The 17,151-nt window shown below is 41.9% G+C and overlaps 1 protein-coding gene across 1 annotated transcript in view; it reads left to right on the plus strand.

The window, feature by feature from the left end:
* The window catches only part of ROBO1 (roundabout guidance receptor 1), a 1,059,329-nt gene that overhangs the window by 985,582 nt on the left and 56,596 nt on the right, over positions 1-17,151 (plus strand). The window contains exons 18-19 of the mRNA XM_050962791.1: positions 2,958-3,129; positions 13,461-13,658. Of these exons, the coding sequence (XP_050818748.1) occupies positions 2,958-3,129; positions 13,461-13,658 (370 nt within the window). The remainder of the gene's footprint in view (positions 1-2,957; positions 3,130-13,460; positions 13,659-17,151) is intronic.

The following is a 17,151-nucleotide window of genomic DNA, read 5'->3' on the forward strand; positions in this document are numbered from 1 at the left end:
ACCATAGTGGAGGCATTTATTCCTAAGCATCTAAACTCATTCCACTCATTTCTTTCTTTTCCCTGTAGAAAAGAAGAGAGTGGAGATCACTTAGCTTCATGGTCAATTTAAAATAATAAAATGCCTTTCAGAACCTGATTGACTGGTACAAAATCATTCTGTGGCTTAGTTTCAGATGTAATTGAAAAAATATTCACAAAGGAAGTTTTATTTAAAGGCAGTTAGACCTTGAACTAAAGAGATGGAATGATTCACCCACCAGAAACTGCATTAAAAGAATGTTAGGGTTGTGAGGACAAAACAATAAAAGAGAGGAAATTCACATTTGAGCGTGGAATATGCTATGCAGTGTCTGCTAGCATCTGGGGACAATAGCTTGCAGTGTACTATGAGTAGGCATCTCTTACTGCCTATGCAGCTGTGGGGCTGCCACTGTTTTTTAATGTGGGTTGGTGGATAATTTTCCCTATGGATAGAAAACAGGCATCATGAAAACATGCATAATTATATTTTCTGTTTAAAAAACAAAAGCAACTATTCAATGTTAAGAACAAATAATCTGGAAAAAAATCAAACCCTGAAATTCAAATCCCCTCACCTTTCTTTTAAATACAAAAAGTAATTAATGATTATTCTGTTGTTGTTTTCTCAACAAGTGGATTCTCTTTATTTTTTCAAAACAATTCAAACCCAGGCTTGCTGACACCTTGCACATTACGTTTTAGAATGGAGCAAATTTGAATGTATTAATAGGTTATAATGGAAAGGATGACACAGCCACAGCTACAGAAGTATGAATAGCGCTTTACAAAAACCAACAACATTCAAATGAGGCTAGAGTTCATTCTGTCTCATCTCTGGCATAAAGTTACAGGGCTGCTTACAATGCTTTTCATTTTCTTCTTCCATGATGCATCTGTTCAGGAGTAGCTTCCCGTTTGTTTCCTTAACAAACATCTTTTATCTGTTCAAACTTCCCTATGTAGATTATATAATGGATCATTATAATATACTGTATCACTTCTATGTAAAGATTGTGAGAAATTATGGTATAAATTTGTTTTCTGCTTAACTATCCATTGCCTAGCATAGTTTTCATTCATTAGTGTCACTTCCTTCTTGCTAGTTAAATACAGATTGTTTGTGTGTTGGGGGGGAGGTGTTAAGCTATATAGATATGTATTCTCTGTGTGTGTGTGTTGTCACAAGGGGTTGCAACTGCTCTTGTGAAGGCTGCATAACTGTTTCCTTTCCAAATCCCTATATTGACTTATTAATAGCTTTTTAAAAACATGCACTGTTATCGTTTTTATAAGATCATTCTATAACTTTTCTGTCGGTTTTATGGATCATTGGCTAGAATTTAGTGGCACTAATAAAAATTATATCATTTATTTAGTATTCATTTGTAAAAATGAGTGCTTATCCTATGCTCTGAACATTCCTTGACACATTTCACAATTATGTTTATTAAAATGGATTACTCCATTGACCTCTTATCTTCCCACAATAATCATATATAATAATCCAGCAACTGAAAATATCTTCCAGTTCTTTATAATTCCCCACAAGAGTCTTTCTGAAGCCCTTACATCTAGGGCGAAGAAATGTGTCTTGCAGCATGCCCAAGGGCCAGTGTACTAGGAATATTTGTGAGTTCAGAGCTGAGAGGTGGTCCCCTCACAGAAAGTGCTGTGCTAGTTGATCCGATCTCCCTTATGGTTGGGTTCCAGCTCAGGCTGATCTCAAATGCATAAGAATGGCACAGGGAGAGTGAAGCGGTCTTTCAGATAACAAGGTTTTAGACCATTTATAGGTCATTACCTATAACCTTAAATTGTACCCTGTATTTAATAGGTAGCCAGTGTGGATCCAAATGTACTAGTGTCATGTGTTCCTAGGAGGACCTACCTCATAACAAACAAGCTGTTGAATTCTGCACCATTTTTGATTTTGAGGTAGATTGAAAGTGTAGCTGCATGTAGAGCTCATTGCAATAGCTTGATCTGGAGGTGACGACAACAATTGCAAGTTCAGATTACAAAAGTAATTGTTGCAGCCTCCTGGCAATATACAGATTGAGAAATAGGTGATCTAACAGTAGGCACTACTCACTACCTGCTTTTAAAATACCAATTGGCAGTCCATCCAGCCTCCTCGGTTGTGCATCTACTCACAAATGGTGGGCAAGCCCCTTGAATCAGAGGGTGCAACATTATATCCCTTCTTATCCAGTTGTTTCCCCCTAACCAGCCAATATCACCTGAGTCTTCTCCAGATTGAGTCTCAGCCCCCTAGCTTTTACCCGTGCCAAGTTCTCATCCAACGATTGTGACCTAACTCTTAGTTAAAATTGCATGTCACTGCACCAGCCCCAGTCCCTGCACCCAATCCCTGTTTGCTTTATTATAACTTTCATTGCTTCCTGCATGAATACTTGTCCTCAGGGAAAAGTATGAATTCATGTGAATACAAATTTCCTCAAACATGTCTGTGAACAAAACCTAGCCTGACCGATTATTCATGAAAAAGAGAGTTGGAAATACCATCACATTTAATTCATTTGTTTCAGTCATACTGAATGATTGAAGGTTCGTTTTTTCTCTCTCTCTCATTATTTGTGGAGTTCAACCAATGCTCGCTAGTGCATTATTAGTGCTTATGTCCCGGATTGATATGTTAGAGGGTTAGAAGGGATCTATCAAATTATCTTACATTGCAAACTCTTTGGGGCAGGAACCATCTTTTTGCTCTGTGTTTGTACAGCACCTAACACCATGGGGCTCTAGCCTGTGACTGGGGTTGCTAGGTGCTACTGCAATACAAATAATAAATAACAGTAATAATCTAGTTCTGCTCCCTTGATGCAGCAGAAAGGACCATATCGTATCATGTAACTATCCTTTTAGCTTTAACTTTTAACATCCACATGTGCTATGTACTTTATTTACCTACAGGTTTGGTGCCTGGGCAATGAAAGCAGATACCACATAAACAAGACAGTAGATGGTTCCACCTTTTCTGTAGTCATCCCTTCCTTAGTTCCTGGTATTCGATACAGTGTGGAAGTAGCAGCAAGTACTGGGGCAGGACCTGGAGTGAAAAGTGAGCCACAATTTATCCAGTTAGGTAAGCCTTCTGGTAAATCTGCCTATAAATTCAGTGCTGTGTTTATTTTCCCTTTTATGGATCCAGAAATATGGATCCAGGCAGAATTCAGAGTGTTGTTTGCATTTTAAAATAATTAGACTAATATTTATGGTTTTGGACATGTATTGGAGCTGGATTCTAAAGACAGTGTTGTAACAGCATCTCTCAAAGGTTTGCTGTATAATGGCTGCTGCATTTTTTTAAAACAAAAAGTCACAATTCATTATTGGTTTTGGCTGTTGATTTTTGCAAAGCGGTTTGATACTTAAGATTGGCATAGGAAAAACACAGCAGTTTAAGATAGGCATGAGCCACCAAGTTTTCTGCATTCATATTCTGGCCTACCAGTATCAGGGCAAGGGATGCAACAGTGACGTCATCTGCACCAAGCATTCCTCTGACCTGGCTTAAGACTGGAGGTCATAGGAGATGAATATATCTGGAAGTGATGTGGGATTACTGCTGGTTTACAGAACAATACTTAAGATGCCTTGGAATATAGTGATGCTTCTCTTTGTTAGCATGATGAAATCAAAACATGCTGTCATTAGAGTCAGTACTCTGTCCCATCAGACCAAAATAGAACCTCACCATATTTCTTTTGGCCTTCTACCCTTCTCTGTCCCCATCATTAAAAGACCTGTCCAGTTATGTGATTTTACAGTTAAAAATAGGTAGTTACTGAGGATGAAGAAAGGACCCTATTCTGAGTGAACGATCACTGCAATGCTAAAAAATTACATGTGGGCATTGAAATTAAGGGAACTTCCAAAGAATTGCTTATAATTTGGGCTTGTGACGCCCATTGATTGTAATAGAAATTGCATAGTAGAACTTTTAACAATGACTCATTAATGTAGTACCTGTAATTGCTCATTGACATATTGTTTTCTGTGCCCATTTTCCATTCTCAAGAATCAGGGGTTCTGTTTCACTGCTGATATTTTGAAAATCTTGAAACTTTAAGAGTTATGGATACCAGCATAATGAAGAGGCCTTGATGTCTGAAACTGCAGGCTTGATAGTGAATTTTTCCTTAATCCATCTGCTAATAAATTAATCGTAAATAAAAACCAGTTTTACAAGAACATGATTTATTTAGCTTCCCTTCTTTGCCTTTCCAGTTAGTTTATTTGGAAAAGGAACATAGTCGACAATTTGCCTTACCAGAACTGAGCAGGGCCACTAGCCTGCGTTCAGCAATGGCATGTATGAACATTTCACTAGAAGGGGAAGGGCCGTTAGATGCCTATGTCCTATTGAAAGTCAATAGGAGTCAGGTACCCAGTCTTTGACAGTCCTCTCCTAAGGCTATTGATTAGTGCTGCACAAAATAAATGGAATTTAGGCTCCTAAGTGCCTAAATCATGTTTGAAAATGGGACTTAAGCTCCTAAATCACTTAGGTATTTTTGAAAATGTTGCCCAAAGCCTCTTTCCTCCAGATCATTTTTTCTGATTCATCTGAGACCTACAGTAAACAAAAGTTATCATTTGCTGTTTAGTGGCCTCAGTATTTGGTGACCTTAGTCCAATCCCTAGTGGACAGATGGTAACATTACAGTTAATATGTGGTAGTACACACCCTATGTGGGAGGTCTCTCAAACACTGTGCCTGATGTAAGCACATTGCCTTTAGGGACACTGAAGAGGTGTTGACCAGAGAATCCCTTGCTGTGATCTTTAACAGTGTACACCAGGCGCCCATCTCTTGACAAACTGTGCTGGCTGGTGATGAAGGAAGTGGCACAAAGCCTCTTTCTCATTTGCCTCCTTTCGGGGAGTTTAGCACTCTCTTATAAGCACAGGCCTCAAGCAAACTTTGTGCTCTGTAAAAGAAAGGATTTTTCTAGTACCTGAGAAGATGTGCCTTCTTCAGCTCCCTCTCCCCTTTCTGTCCCGATACAGAGTCAGATATAATCTGTGGTGAGATCCTTAGCCCTACTACTGCCACTTTACACCAGGTCAAGGGACCAGAACAATGTAAAGGGCTTTAACAGCCTTGTAACTAGCTGTTGGAAGGATTCCCATGGCACAGATGCAGTGTAAGATAGCTATGGCTACCTTCTGAGGACTCCTTTGCAAGCCCTGGGAGCAGAAAGCATGTGTGGGGACCATACTGTGGAGATTCTGAGCAGTACGGTGGCCCACAGGGCATCCTGGAGGGGCTGCCATAACTCAAACAGGCCCCTAGGGCTATAAGTTACCCGAAGGAGACTCTTCAGCCAAAGTAGCCTAGGGTTGTGAGAGTGGTAAAGTGGCTTAAAATTTCCTCATCTTACTCTGAGTTCTGTGCTTGTGCCTCTTAGAGGCTCACCATAGAATCTCATCCTTGGTTCTTGGATGTGCTCCCAGAGAAGGAGTGAAGCAGTGAGGGACAGATGGCACCATTGTTTTCCAGAAGCTGTTTTGAGGATACAAAACTTAATTTGCTAATACGATCAGTCTAGCACCTTTCAAAACCAATACATTCATTTAGATGGAGAGGGCTTTTTTTTTTTCTTTTTGGATTTTGGGGAGGGGAGCTGCATGTGGTGGTGGGTAAGGATGCTGTTCATGGAATGTTTGGGGGAAATTGCTAGTTCCAGTATCTATATGCTAGATGAACTGCATTCCTGCAATCACCAGTTTGAGAAATCTATATTTCCTTCTTAGAGTCAGGAAGCTTAAATATTTTGCTTTGATGTTGATTTCTGAATTAGTATGCTGTTACCTTTATTAAACTGATTACAAATTCCCTGTGTGCATATTATATATACTTATGATTTGTATTTTCATTTAAATTTTGGAATATCTCTCACAATTAACTCAGATTTAGATCTTACTGTGAACAATTCTTGATTAAAAATTGAGGGCTATATTGTGACTAACCCTAAAACTTCCCCCTTAGGACTTAGTTTGAGTAAGTCCCCACACACTACACCTCTCCCCTGCACAGATAGGACTACTTGATTTTCATAGAATCATAGAATATCAGGGTTGGAAGGGACGTCAGGAGATCATCCAGTCCAACCCCCTGCTCAAAGCAGGACCAATTCCCAACTAAATCATCCCAGCCAGGGCTTTGTCAAGCCTGACCTTAAAAACCTCTAAGGAAGGACATTCCACCACCTCCCTAGGTAACCCATTCCAGTGCTTCACCACCCTCCTAGTGAAAAAGTTTTTCCTAATATCCAACCTAAACCTTCCCCATTGCAACTTGAGACCATTACTCCTTGTTCTGTCATTTGATACCACTGAAAACGATCTAGATCCATCCTCTTTGGAACCCCCTTTCAGGTAGTTGAAAGCAGCTATCAAATCCCCCCTCATTCTTCTCTTCTGCAGACTAAATAATCCCAGTTCCCTCAGCCTCTCCTCATAAGTCATGTGCTCCCTAATCATTTTTGTTGCCCTCCACTAGACTCTTTCCAATTTTTCCACATCCTTCTTGTAGTGTGGGGCCCAAAACTGGACACAGTACTCCAGGTGAGGCCTCGCTAATGTCAAGTAGAGGGGAATGATCACGTCCATTGATCAGCTGGCATTGCCCCTACTTATACAGCCCAAAATGCTGTTAGCCTTCTTGGCAACAAGGGCACACCGTTGACTCATATTTAGCTTCTTGTCCACTGTAATCCCTAGGTCCTTTTCTGCAGAACTGCTTCCTAGCCATTCGGTCCCTAGTCTGTAAGAGTGAATGGGATTCTTCCCTCCTAAGTGCAGGACTCTGCCCTTGTCCTTGTTGAACCTCATCAGGTTTCTTTCGGCCCAATCCTCTACTTTGTCTAGGTCCCTCTGTATCCTATCCCTATCCTCCAGCGTATCTACCACTCCTCCCAGTTTAGTGTCATCTGCAAACTTGCTGAGAGTGCAGTCCATGCCATCCTCCAGATCATTAATGAATATATTGAACAAAACCAGTCCCAGGACTGGCCCCTGGGGCACTCTGCTTGAAACCAGCTGCCAGCTAGACATGGAGCTGTTGATCACTACCCATTGAGCCTGATGATCTAGCCAGCTTTCTATCCACCTTATAGTCCATTCATGCAGCCGATACTTCTTTAACTTGCTGGCAAGAATACTGTGGGAGACCATATCAAAAGCTTTGCTAAAGGAATAACACATCCACTGCTTTCCCCTCATCCACAGACCCATTTATCTCCTCGTAGAAGGCAATTAGGTTAGTCAGGCATGACTTGCCCTTGGTGAATCCATACTGACTGTTCCTGATCACTTTCCTCTCCTCTAAGTGCTTCAGAATTGATTTCTTGAGGACCTGCTCCATGATTTTTCCAGGGACTTAGGTGAGGCTGACTGGCCTATAGCTCCCCGGAACCTTGTTCTTCTCTTTTATAAAGATGGGCACTACATTAGCCTTTTTCCAATCATCCGGCACCTTCCCCAATCACCATGAGTTTTCAAAGATAATGGCCAATGGCTCTGCAATCACATCCTTCAACTCCTTTAGCGCCCACGGATGCAGCGCATCCAGACCCATGGACTTGTGCTCGTCCAGTTTTTCTAAATAGTCCCAAACCTCTTCTTTCTTCACAGAGGGCTGGTCACCTTCTCCCCATACTGTGCTGCCCAGTGCAGCAGTCTGGGAGCTGACCTTGTTTGTGAAGACAGAGGCAAAAAAAGCATTGAGTACATTAGCTTTTTCCACATCCTCTGTCACTAGGCTGCCTCCCTCATTCAGTAAGGGGCCCACACTTTCCTTGACTTTCTTCTTGTTGCTAACATACCTGAAGAAACCCTTCTTGTTATTCTTAACATCTCTTGCGAGCTGCTACTCCAAGTGTGATTTGGCCTTCCTGATTTCACTCCTGCATGCCTGAGCAATATTTTTATACTCCTCCCTGGTCATTTGTCCAATCTTCCACTTCTTGTAAGCTGCTTTTTTGGGTTTAAGATCAGCAAGGATTTCATTGTTAAGCCAAGCTGGTCGCCCGCCATATTTACTATTCTTTCTATACATTGGGATGTTTTTTTCCTGCAACTTCAATAAGGATTCTTTAAAATACAGCCAGCTCTGCTGGACTCCTTTCCCCTCATGTTATTCTCCTGAGGGATCCTGCCCATCAGTTCCCTGAGGGAATCAAAGTCTGCTTTTCTGAAGTCCAGGGTCCGTATTCTGCTGCTCTCCTTTCTTCCTTGTGTCAGGATCCTGAATTCAACCATCACTTTTGCTTCCCCTACTAATTCTTCCCGGTTTGTGAGCAGCAGGTCTAGAAGAGCTCTGCCTCTAGTTGGTTCCTACAGCACTTGCACCAAGAAATTGTCCCTTACACTTTCCCAAAACTTCCTGGATTGTCTGCACCGCTGTATTGCTCTCTCAGCAGATATCAGGGTGATTAAAGTCTCTTATGAGAACCAGGGCCTGTGATCTAGTAACTTCTGCTAGTTGCTGGAAGAAAGCCTCGTCCACCTCATCCCTCTGGTCTGGTGGTCTATAGCAGACTCCCACCACGACATCACCCTTGTTCCTCACACTTCTAAACTTAATCCAGAGACTCTCAGGTTTTTCTGCAGTTTCATACCAAAGCTCTGAATGCTTTCGTGCCAAAAATGAGTATGTGGACCTTCGGCTGGGCATGGGGGTAAAAGGAAGTTGGACCCATGCAAGGGCTACAGAACATTGCCCCAGAGAACTATCAATCCCTTTGATACTGATCTCCACCGTAGCTTCTGTGCAGTGATGGAGTGCCACGGATGGCAGCTTTGAAATGTTGACACTCCATTGGTTTGCTGATGCTTCTATAGCAAATTACCTGGTACATCCTGCGGCACATTCTGTCCAGTGTATTATTCACATGAGGCATCTCAGATGCAGTTAATATTACTCATAATAAACATATTAACCTGAGTGAATACATTTTATGCACTTATTTCTTAAGAGGTTTCTGTAAAATAATTATAAATGTTAAGTGCTTTTTTCAACCAGTGGATGTCTCAAGGGTGCAAAATACAAGAAATTCTTATTGCACCTTTATTACTCTAATCACTCACATTAAGAGATGTGATTTGTGAACTAATTAGGATGCCTTTAGGGATATTCTTCTGTCAGCGACTGCAAGTAATCTGCCTAACATAATATAGTGTCTTTTTCAGGCCTGCAGTAGACTTTCAAAGGTTATCTGCTTTGCCCACCCAAAGCCCTGTTGATATCAGTGAGGCTCCACATGGGTGATGCACTCCACTTACATGCAGTACATTATACAGTTGTAGCCTAAAAGTGGCACTTCTCCATTTATGGCATTTTATATAACTAGAAAGAAGGCAAAAGAGGCTATTCATAAGTTGATTTCTGACCAAAGAATTGTCTTTCCGCATTATATATACCCACACTGAGGGTGTGGGGGCGAGGGCAGAGTTATTGCAAATTCAAGCCCTCAGAAATTAGGAAATGCCAAATTTATGGTTGCTCATGCAATCTTAATTCTCACTTCCCTTTGATCAGCTATCTGATGCACTGAATGAGGCAGGAGTCCTGTGGAATAGTACCTCATTGTACCGTTAAAGACTGTATCTTGATGCGTACATGGGTCACTGTGATTCTGGCATTTCGTAACTCTTGAATTTGCAAACTAAATAATTTTATTTTAGCATAGTATTTTGTATGTAATTTACTCGTCTACTTTGAAAAGGAAAAGATAGAAAGCAATTGTTATGTACAATTGTAACAACCTCATATCTTATATCGTCAACGTTTAAACCCTGAACCTTCCTCACAACACTACAGACTTCTAGTACTTGAACAACAGACCTAACTACATTAACTGTCAACATGGAAAGTCTATTATCTTGGGGCCAGGAAATAGGCCAGTTCCAGGGAGTGATGTAGTCAGCCTTCTCCAGCAGCTCCTGGCTATTCTCAGTGCGGTATGTGCTTCTGCAGCTTTGTCAGCATTGTGAGCTTGGCCTTAGAATGTTCACAATTCCTTATTATTTTGTCATGCTGCCAGTGTTTACCTGGAGGAACCAGAAACAACAGCAGTGATATGGTGATTTTCAGCAGTATATGACTCAGCTAAACCTGAATGGATTTTCATGGCACAAAGAAAAGGCATTTTTCTAGACCAAGGTCTTTCTCCCTTTTCCCCTAATTTCAAAGGCCTGACACAAACAACAAAGTGATAGAACAAAAAAAGGCTGCAAGAATCTTTAATAATGGAAAGTGTTAGCAACATATACACATAGGTCACTACCAGCTTCCCTTTAAATTAGTGGTTAGCTTAGCTTCTATTATTAAATTAAAGGTTAGCTTAGCTTAGTGGTTAACTTAGCTTCTATTATTAAATTATTAAATTCTGTTATTAAATATGCCTATGTATAGGCATATATGTGTGTGTATACAGATATATAATATGTATGTCAGTTTAATGACTGAAGCTAAACAGTAAGAGAGAGAGAGTATCTGTGTATATGTGTAAAATATATATATGAAAAATGAAGCTTTGTGCAGATATAGCAGTCCACACATGCATAATGTATTTCAGCCTTGGTGCTTTAAATAGAATAATTTATTATAATGATATACTGGTATTTCCAGTAGCTAACAGAACAATATCATTAAAGCCATGCTAATTAGTTCTCGAATCACATATCATAATGTGAGTAATTAGAAAAGTAAAGGTTCATGGAGTATTTTGTACACGAGACATGCACTGTGTGAATAATGCACTTAACATTTGTACATATATATAAAAATATTACCACTATGGTTGTTTGAGTTACAGAATCATTTACATTGCTGACTCCTTGTGCACAGCTTAGGGCTTCATACATTTTATTGATTCTAGGTTGTAGTACTCTTTTTTTGGGGGGAAAGGGGGAATAAGGTAACTTTTTCCTTATTGTAATTACTTCATCAGAAGTACGAAAGAGAAATATTTAAACAATAAAGAAATGTTCACATCCGCAGAACAATAGGTGAACAGTGTCTCCAATGAAAATTCACTTTTCTGTCAAAGAAAACAATTTCAAATAATAACAGCATTTTAAAAAAAGCACATTTAGTTGTTTTGAAATTAGAATGATATTGCAGTTTCCAATATCTTAATACAGCCTCAGCTGCTGTGAGACAAAAGATGAGATATAGAGTGGCAATTTTAATTCATTAGTCACAGTACACTTTATACAGTGAAGCCCATCTGGCCACTTGCATGGAACTTCACTTGGCTGTCTCCATAAAATCTGAAGCAACCCAATTTAACCTTGCACAAATAGCCATGAAATCTATAAACCTAGCAGACACAAAGGGTGTATTAGAAAGAAAAGAATAGATCTGCCTGGTGAACTTTCAGACTACGAGTGCCCTTAGGATCACAGAAGATAAAAGGGCTTGTTACAACTTCCAGTCAACAAACAGTCAAAAGCAGTGATTGCTTGTGAAAATAGGAGTTCAGCCTGGATGCCATGTAGAATGAAATCTGAAATTCTGTGGAAGAAAAAGCCAAGGAAAAAGATATTAATAATTTAACCATTTCCCATCTATAAAGGTGTCCCTTTCCCAGAGCAATTGTGTTTTTTTTTTTTTTTTTTTTACAATATGGCTTGTTTTCCCTGTGGTTTATAGTGCCAGTATTTCTCTTATATATATATATATATTTATACTTATTGGGAGAGGGGCAGAAACGTGTGGTGTCATGATTAAGAGTGTTAACATGTTCACTGGTTAGTGCTTAGAGCATTAATGCTGTTGTGTTTTAAGTGAACTGGTTTCCATTTCTTAGCTAGTATGCATAAACAGAATTTGATCAGGCCACCTGAGCAAACAACATCTCTCTCCTAAAAGGACCAATCTCAGGACCAGATTCTACTATCTTACTCTCACTTGAGTAGTACCTAACTCTTCTGACTATTTACTCTGAAATCAACAAGACTGATCAAAGAGTTAGGTATTACACAGTTTGAGTGATGTAAGGTATTATTCATTGTGAATGAAGGTTTCAGAATCTTGCCCTCAATTTGGGGAGCAATAATACAGATCTCTCACCTCACAAATTTGCAAAGAGCACCTCTTACTGTTAAAAATCAATGTACCCAGATGTTAAAAATCTAGCAAAATGTCTTCTCTTTGAGCAACCTCAATGCAATTATAGGATATTGGTGGGTAGAATAGTCTGAAATAATGTTACTAGAAAGTATTTAAAGACATACCATATGGAAAGAAAAATGAGGTTTTAGGTTAAAATAATAAATACCCTGTATATTAAAAAAGAAAACTCTTATACGTTTAACAATTAATGAAAATATTTTCAGCTGTCCTTTGTTTCCATTCTGAGTTCTAAATTGGAGTAGTTGATTGGGGCGGGGGGAGGGTTCTGATTTTTCCACTACTAGGAAGGCCTATTTGATTATTTTATTTTATTTTATTATATCTTTTCTTGGGATAGTTAATCTCCCTTTCCTACGGTTCTTTTTGCCTTCTCATAGCTATAATTTTAAAGACTAGCTTGTCTAGCCATGCTAAGTTGGTAGAATCAAGTTACTTCATTCACTCACTTCTTCAGCTAGTTTTGAATTTTCAGTCTTCTTGAATTGAGGTCAAAATAAGACTGTGAGGAAAAAAACCAGACTGTGTAACATGAGATACAAGTCGCCTGTCAGAAACTGCTGAATTTAAAAAACATCTCTTCAGTATCCACCTTCTATAAATGTGTTTTGAATTTGTAATGCTTCTATGATTTTCACTTCTGGGGAAGTATGTGTGTGTTCCTGTAGCTTGGATCTAAGCTTTACTAGAATTCTGGGAACAGACTGCTCCAACACATTCCTTCATAGTTTTTTTTGTGAATGTTTTGTTGGCTTTTATTTTTAAATTTAATCTGAAATAATTTGATTTACGGTATATTGCAGAAATGATGAAAAATTATAGGCCAAAAATTTTAAACCATGGACTTAGTCAGCTTTCTTAATCCATATTTAATCACCTAAATAAAAGGGGCCTAATTTTCAGAAGCATTAAGAACCCACTATCTTGCTGAAGTCAACGGGAGTTGGGGCAGGGAGCATCTTTTTCTTCTGTGTTTGAAAAGCACCTAACACAGTGGGTTCCTAGTCCATGTCTAAGTCTGCTAGGTGCTACAATAGTACAAATAATAAGTAATAGTAGTAGTAGTTTAGTACCTCTGAAAATCAGGCCAATTTTATTTAGGTATCTAAATATGGATTTAAAAGGCCAACTTTGGGTGCCCAGGTTTGAAAATCTGGGCCATATTTTTAAATCACTGTCTACAATTATTATTACTCAGTAATAATAGTAGTACATTTGGTTTTTACAACTGCACATCCAAATTAATCAGAGATTTTTGGTTCCTTTTTTAGATTCCCATGGAAACCCTGTGTCACCAGAAGACCAAGTCAGCTTAGCCCAGCAGATTTCAGATGTTGTAAAGCAGCCAGCTTTCATTGCTGGCATTGGTGCAGCCTGTTGGATTATTCTTATGGTCTTCAGCATCTGGTTATACCGCCACCAAAAGAATCGAAATGGACTCACTGGTACTTACGCTGGTATCAGAAAAGGTGCCGTATTACAACTCTTGATTTGTTAATTGCTTTACTGTCCTTTACAGCTTTTTAATTGGAAAGATCTTGCTCATCTCAGGCCCATTGAATACTTGGGGTCTGTCCATTGAATAATCAGGTGGACTTTGCATCAGTTACCCCAATAGAGAACACATGAAAATTTTGATAATTTAGTACTTGTGACTTTTTATTAAGACCCTTAATCAAAATACTCAGGCTTGCTTTTCATTTTAAATATATGTAGGTGAATTTAGTGCTGACAGCTGTCCATATGTTTACAGAATAGGGTAGCACCAGGGCAAGTTTCCTCTTGCTGCCCTGCCACTGTGCCACATGGCTGACCTGAAAAAAGATTCAACTGGGTGGTAGTTCACTATTCTTCTTTGAGTGCTTGCTCATATCAGTTCCATTCTAGGTATGCACGTGCCCACATGCATGGCCATCGGAGATAGCCTTAGAGATATCCGTAGCACCTTCTTGAGTGCCATGCCCATGTGTCAGTATATTAGGTGCTGCCGGCCCTATGCCCTCTCAGTTCCTTCTTACCACCAGTGGTGATTAGTTGGAGAACCTTTCCCTTGTCTCACAAGAGCTAACGGTTCTTCTATTTCACCCTTTAGCCTTAAGGCTTTGTAAATTAGTTTGTTTACAGTAGTTAGTTAATATGTAGTTGTTAAGTAATGTAGTTAGAGATAGATTCCCCACTTTGCCCCAGGTGAGGCATGCCACTGTCTCTGGGTTTTAAGCCCTGCTCTGACTGTAACAGGCCTATGCTTGTTAGTGACCCCCATAGTAGCAGTGAAAGAGAAGTGTTGCATCTGTAAGAACTTTCATCCAAGAACACAGAAAGAGTGAGACATTCGTTTGAGGGCCCTCCTCATGGAGGCTGCTGTCCACCAGCGTCCACGCCTTCCCAGCCAGACTCTGCCCCGAGTACCTTGGCCTCGGTGCACAGCACACCCTCACCACTAGGCTCCACCCAGCACCTCCCCCGGTCACCAGTGCCGAAGAAGAGGTCGAAGAAGAGTGACTCCTCAACACCGAGCAAGAAGGACTAAGAACCCAGTTTGGGCCAACAGCCAGCACCGGAGCCGCATGGGGACATCCCCTCGATGGGGCCTCCTAGTCCCCTGAGGGATCCGCCACTGACTCCAGGAAGTGGTAGGGGACCCAGACTGGTGGCAGTGCTGATGCCTTCCCAGGCTCTCCTGGTGCATAGAGAGCAGAGGCCTCTACCAGTGCCACCGGCACCAAGTGTATCGCAGGTCATGACAAAGGCTCTCATTGAGGGCAGGCCAGCTGTGAAGACCCCCCAGAGGGCAGGTGAACGACGCTGGTCTCCATAGATGAGACAGCACTTTCCGTCTCCACGCCCCAGGTCTCTGTCTTCTGCAGGACATCCTACATCGTGAGCACCAGGCTCCAGGTCTCCATTCTCTTGACATGGGTCACCTAGAGGAAGGCACCAGTCACTGTCACCAGTCACCATATCGCCAGCACCGATCATCCTCCCATCAGCTGCCTCCTCAGTGTAGATCCCTGCAGTGGGAGCAGTCTCGATCATGGTACTGATCACTCTGCCCCAGCACCAGTCCTCCTACGTGAGGCACTGATCTCATGCAGCAATGGTTAGCCATGAGACGCAAGCTTCAACAGCCACTCCATGGCCACCAGAAGGTGTTTCCTCTGGTTCAGAAAGGGAATTCAGCCCTTCACTGCAACAGCACTGGCGCGAGTGGGCACCTGAGGCTGCATCGACCTCTACGATGCCATCGTGGCGGTAAGGCCAGTGACCGGCACAATGGCCCTACTGGAGCTCATAGGGCATGCCTGTGATGCCGATGCCTCAGTCAGTCCATTCCTTGGCCACCACCTCAGAGCAGCAATCAACAGCACTGGCAGCACCAAGCTCGGTGTGGGTAGCACACTCAGAGGCCAGGGTAGAGGAGCAGGTGCCCACCCTGAAACCCTCTTTTCCCATGAGGGGATGACCCCTCAGGGGCTCCCCCGGTGACCCAGTCATCATCCTGAGATGAGGGGGTGGCAGGCCCCTTCCGCACCAGCCCACCAGACAATTTCAAAGAACATCAGGTCCTGCTTCTTAGGCTGACTACAAAATTAGGCTTGGAAGTGAAGGAGATGGCCAAAAAAGCAGACATCCTGTTCAATGTGCTCTTGGCCTCTACTCCCACCTGTGTTGTGCTACTAGTACACAGTGGGGTACTAAAAATAGCAAAAGCCCTTTGGCAAACTTTTTCCATCCCTTGCACCTCCAAGAGGGACGAGAAAAAGTATTTTGTCCTAGCCAAAGGGTATGAATATTTCTATACTCACCCTCCTTTGGGCTCACTGGTCATCTCAGTCACCAACAAGAAGGAGCGATGGGCAGACCAGTTCAACCCCCAAGAATAAAGAGGCCAAGAGGCTGGACTTCTTGGGAGAAAGATTTATTCAATGGCCAGCCTTCAGTTCCAGGTGGCCAACCATCAGGCTCTCTTGGGCAGGTACCACTTCAATTTATGGGATTCCCTCCGTAAGTTCAAGGACTCACTGCCCCAGGACTTGGCCCAGAAATTCTGGGTCCTGGTGCAGGGGGGTATGATGGTTGCAAGGTGCTCCCTCCAGATGGCGTGAGATGCAGCTGATTCAGGTGCTCTCATCAATTGTGGTCATGAAGTGCAGCTCCTGGCTTCAGACAGCTGGCCTGTCCCAGGAGATGCAGGCCTCAATCCAGGATGTTCCCTTAGATGGGAATGGTCTCTTCATAGGACAAACTGACATGAGGCTGCACAGACTGACACTTGAGTCACTTCGCTCGCTGGATCTGCACACGCTGCAATCAGCAAGGAAGCAGTTCTGGCCACCCCCGCTGCTGAGACCTTCACAGCCTCAACCAGGGCAGGCAAGAAGAAGGGATAGAGACACGAGTTTTTGTCATCACTGCCCTTCCTCCTCCCACTCCCCTGTGCAGCGCAGCCTGTCAAAGCCTCACGAGGGCCAGAAGCACTCATTTTGAGGATGCACTCAAAAGTGATGCCCCAGTCAGCTCCCCAGATCTGGCTCGTTCTTTCCTCAACCATCTTCATCCCTACTGTGCTGCCTGGTCGCAGGTCACCTCAGACCACTGAGTGCTAGAGATTGTATCTTGGGGCTACATCCTGCCCTCGATCTGAAGGACGCCTATTTCCATATGTCTGTCTTCCAAAGTCACAGATGATTCCTCTGTTTTGTGATGGGTGGGCACCATTTCCAGTTCACGGCACTGCTGTTTGGCCTCTCGTCTGCCCTGAAGGTGTTTACAAAAGGTATCCCACCAGTCACTCCTTACGTCAGGCACTTGAGTGGTTCAGGTCTACCTATATCACGACAATTGGCTCATAAAGGGTAGATCTTGGGAATAAGTGCTAAGGAGCCTCAATCTGGTTCATTCCATCTGCCATGACCTGGGCCTGTTGGTAAATGAAAAGAAATCATCTGAAGGCCAGTGCAA

This window comes from Gopherus flavomarginatus, chromosome 1, assembly GCF_025201925.1.
Source record: "Gopherus flavomarginatus isolate rGopFla2 chromosome 1, rGopFla2.mat.asm, whole genome shotgun sequence".
Taxonomy (NCBI): Eukaryota; Metazoa; Chordata; order Testudines; family Testudinidae; genus Gopherus; species Gopherus flavomarginatus.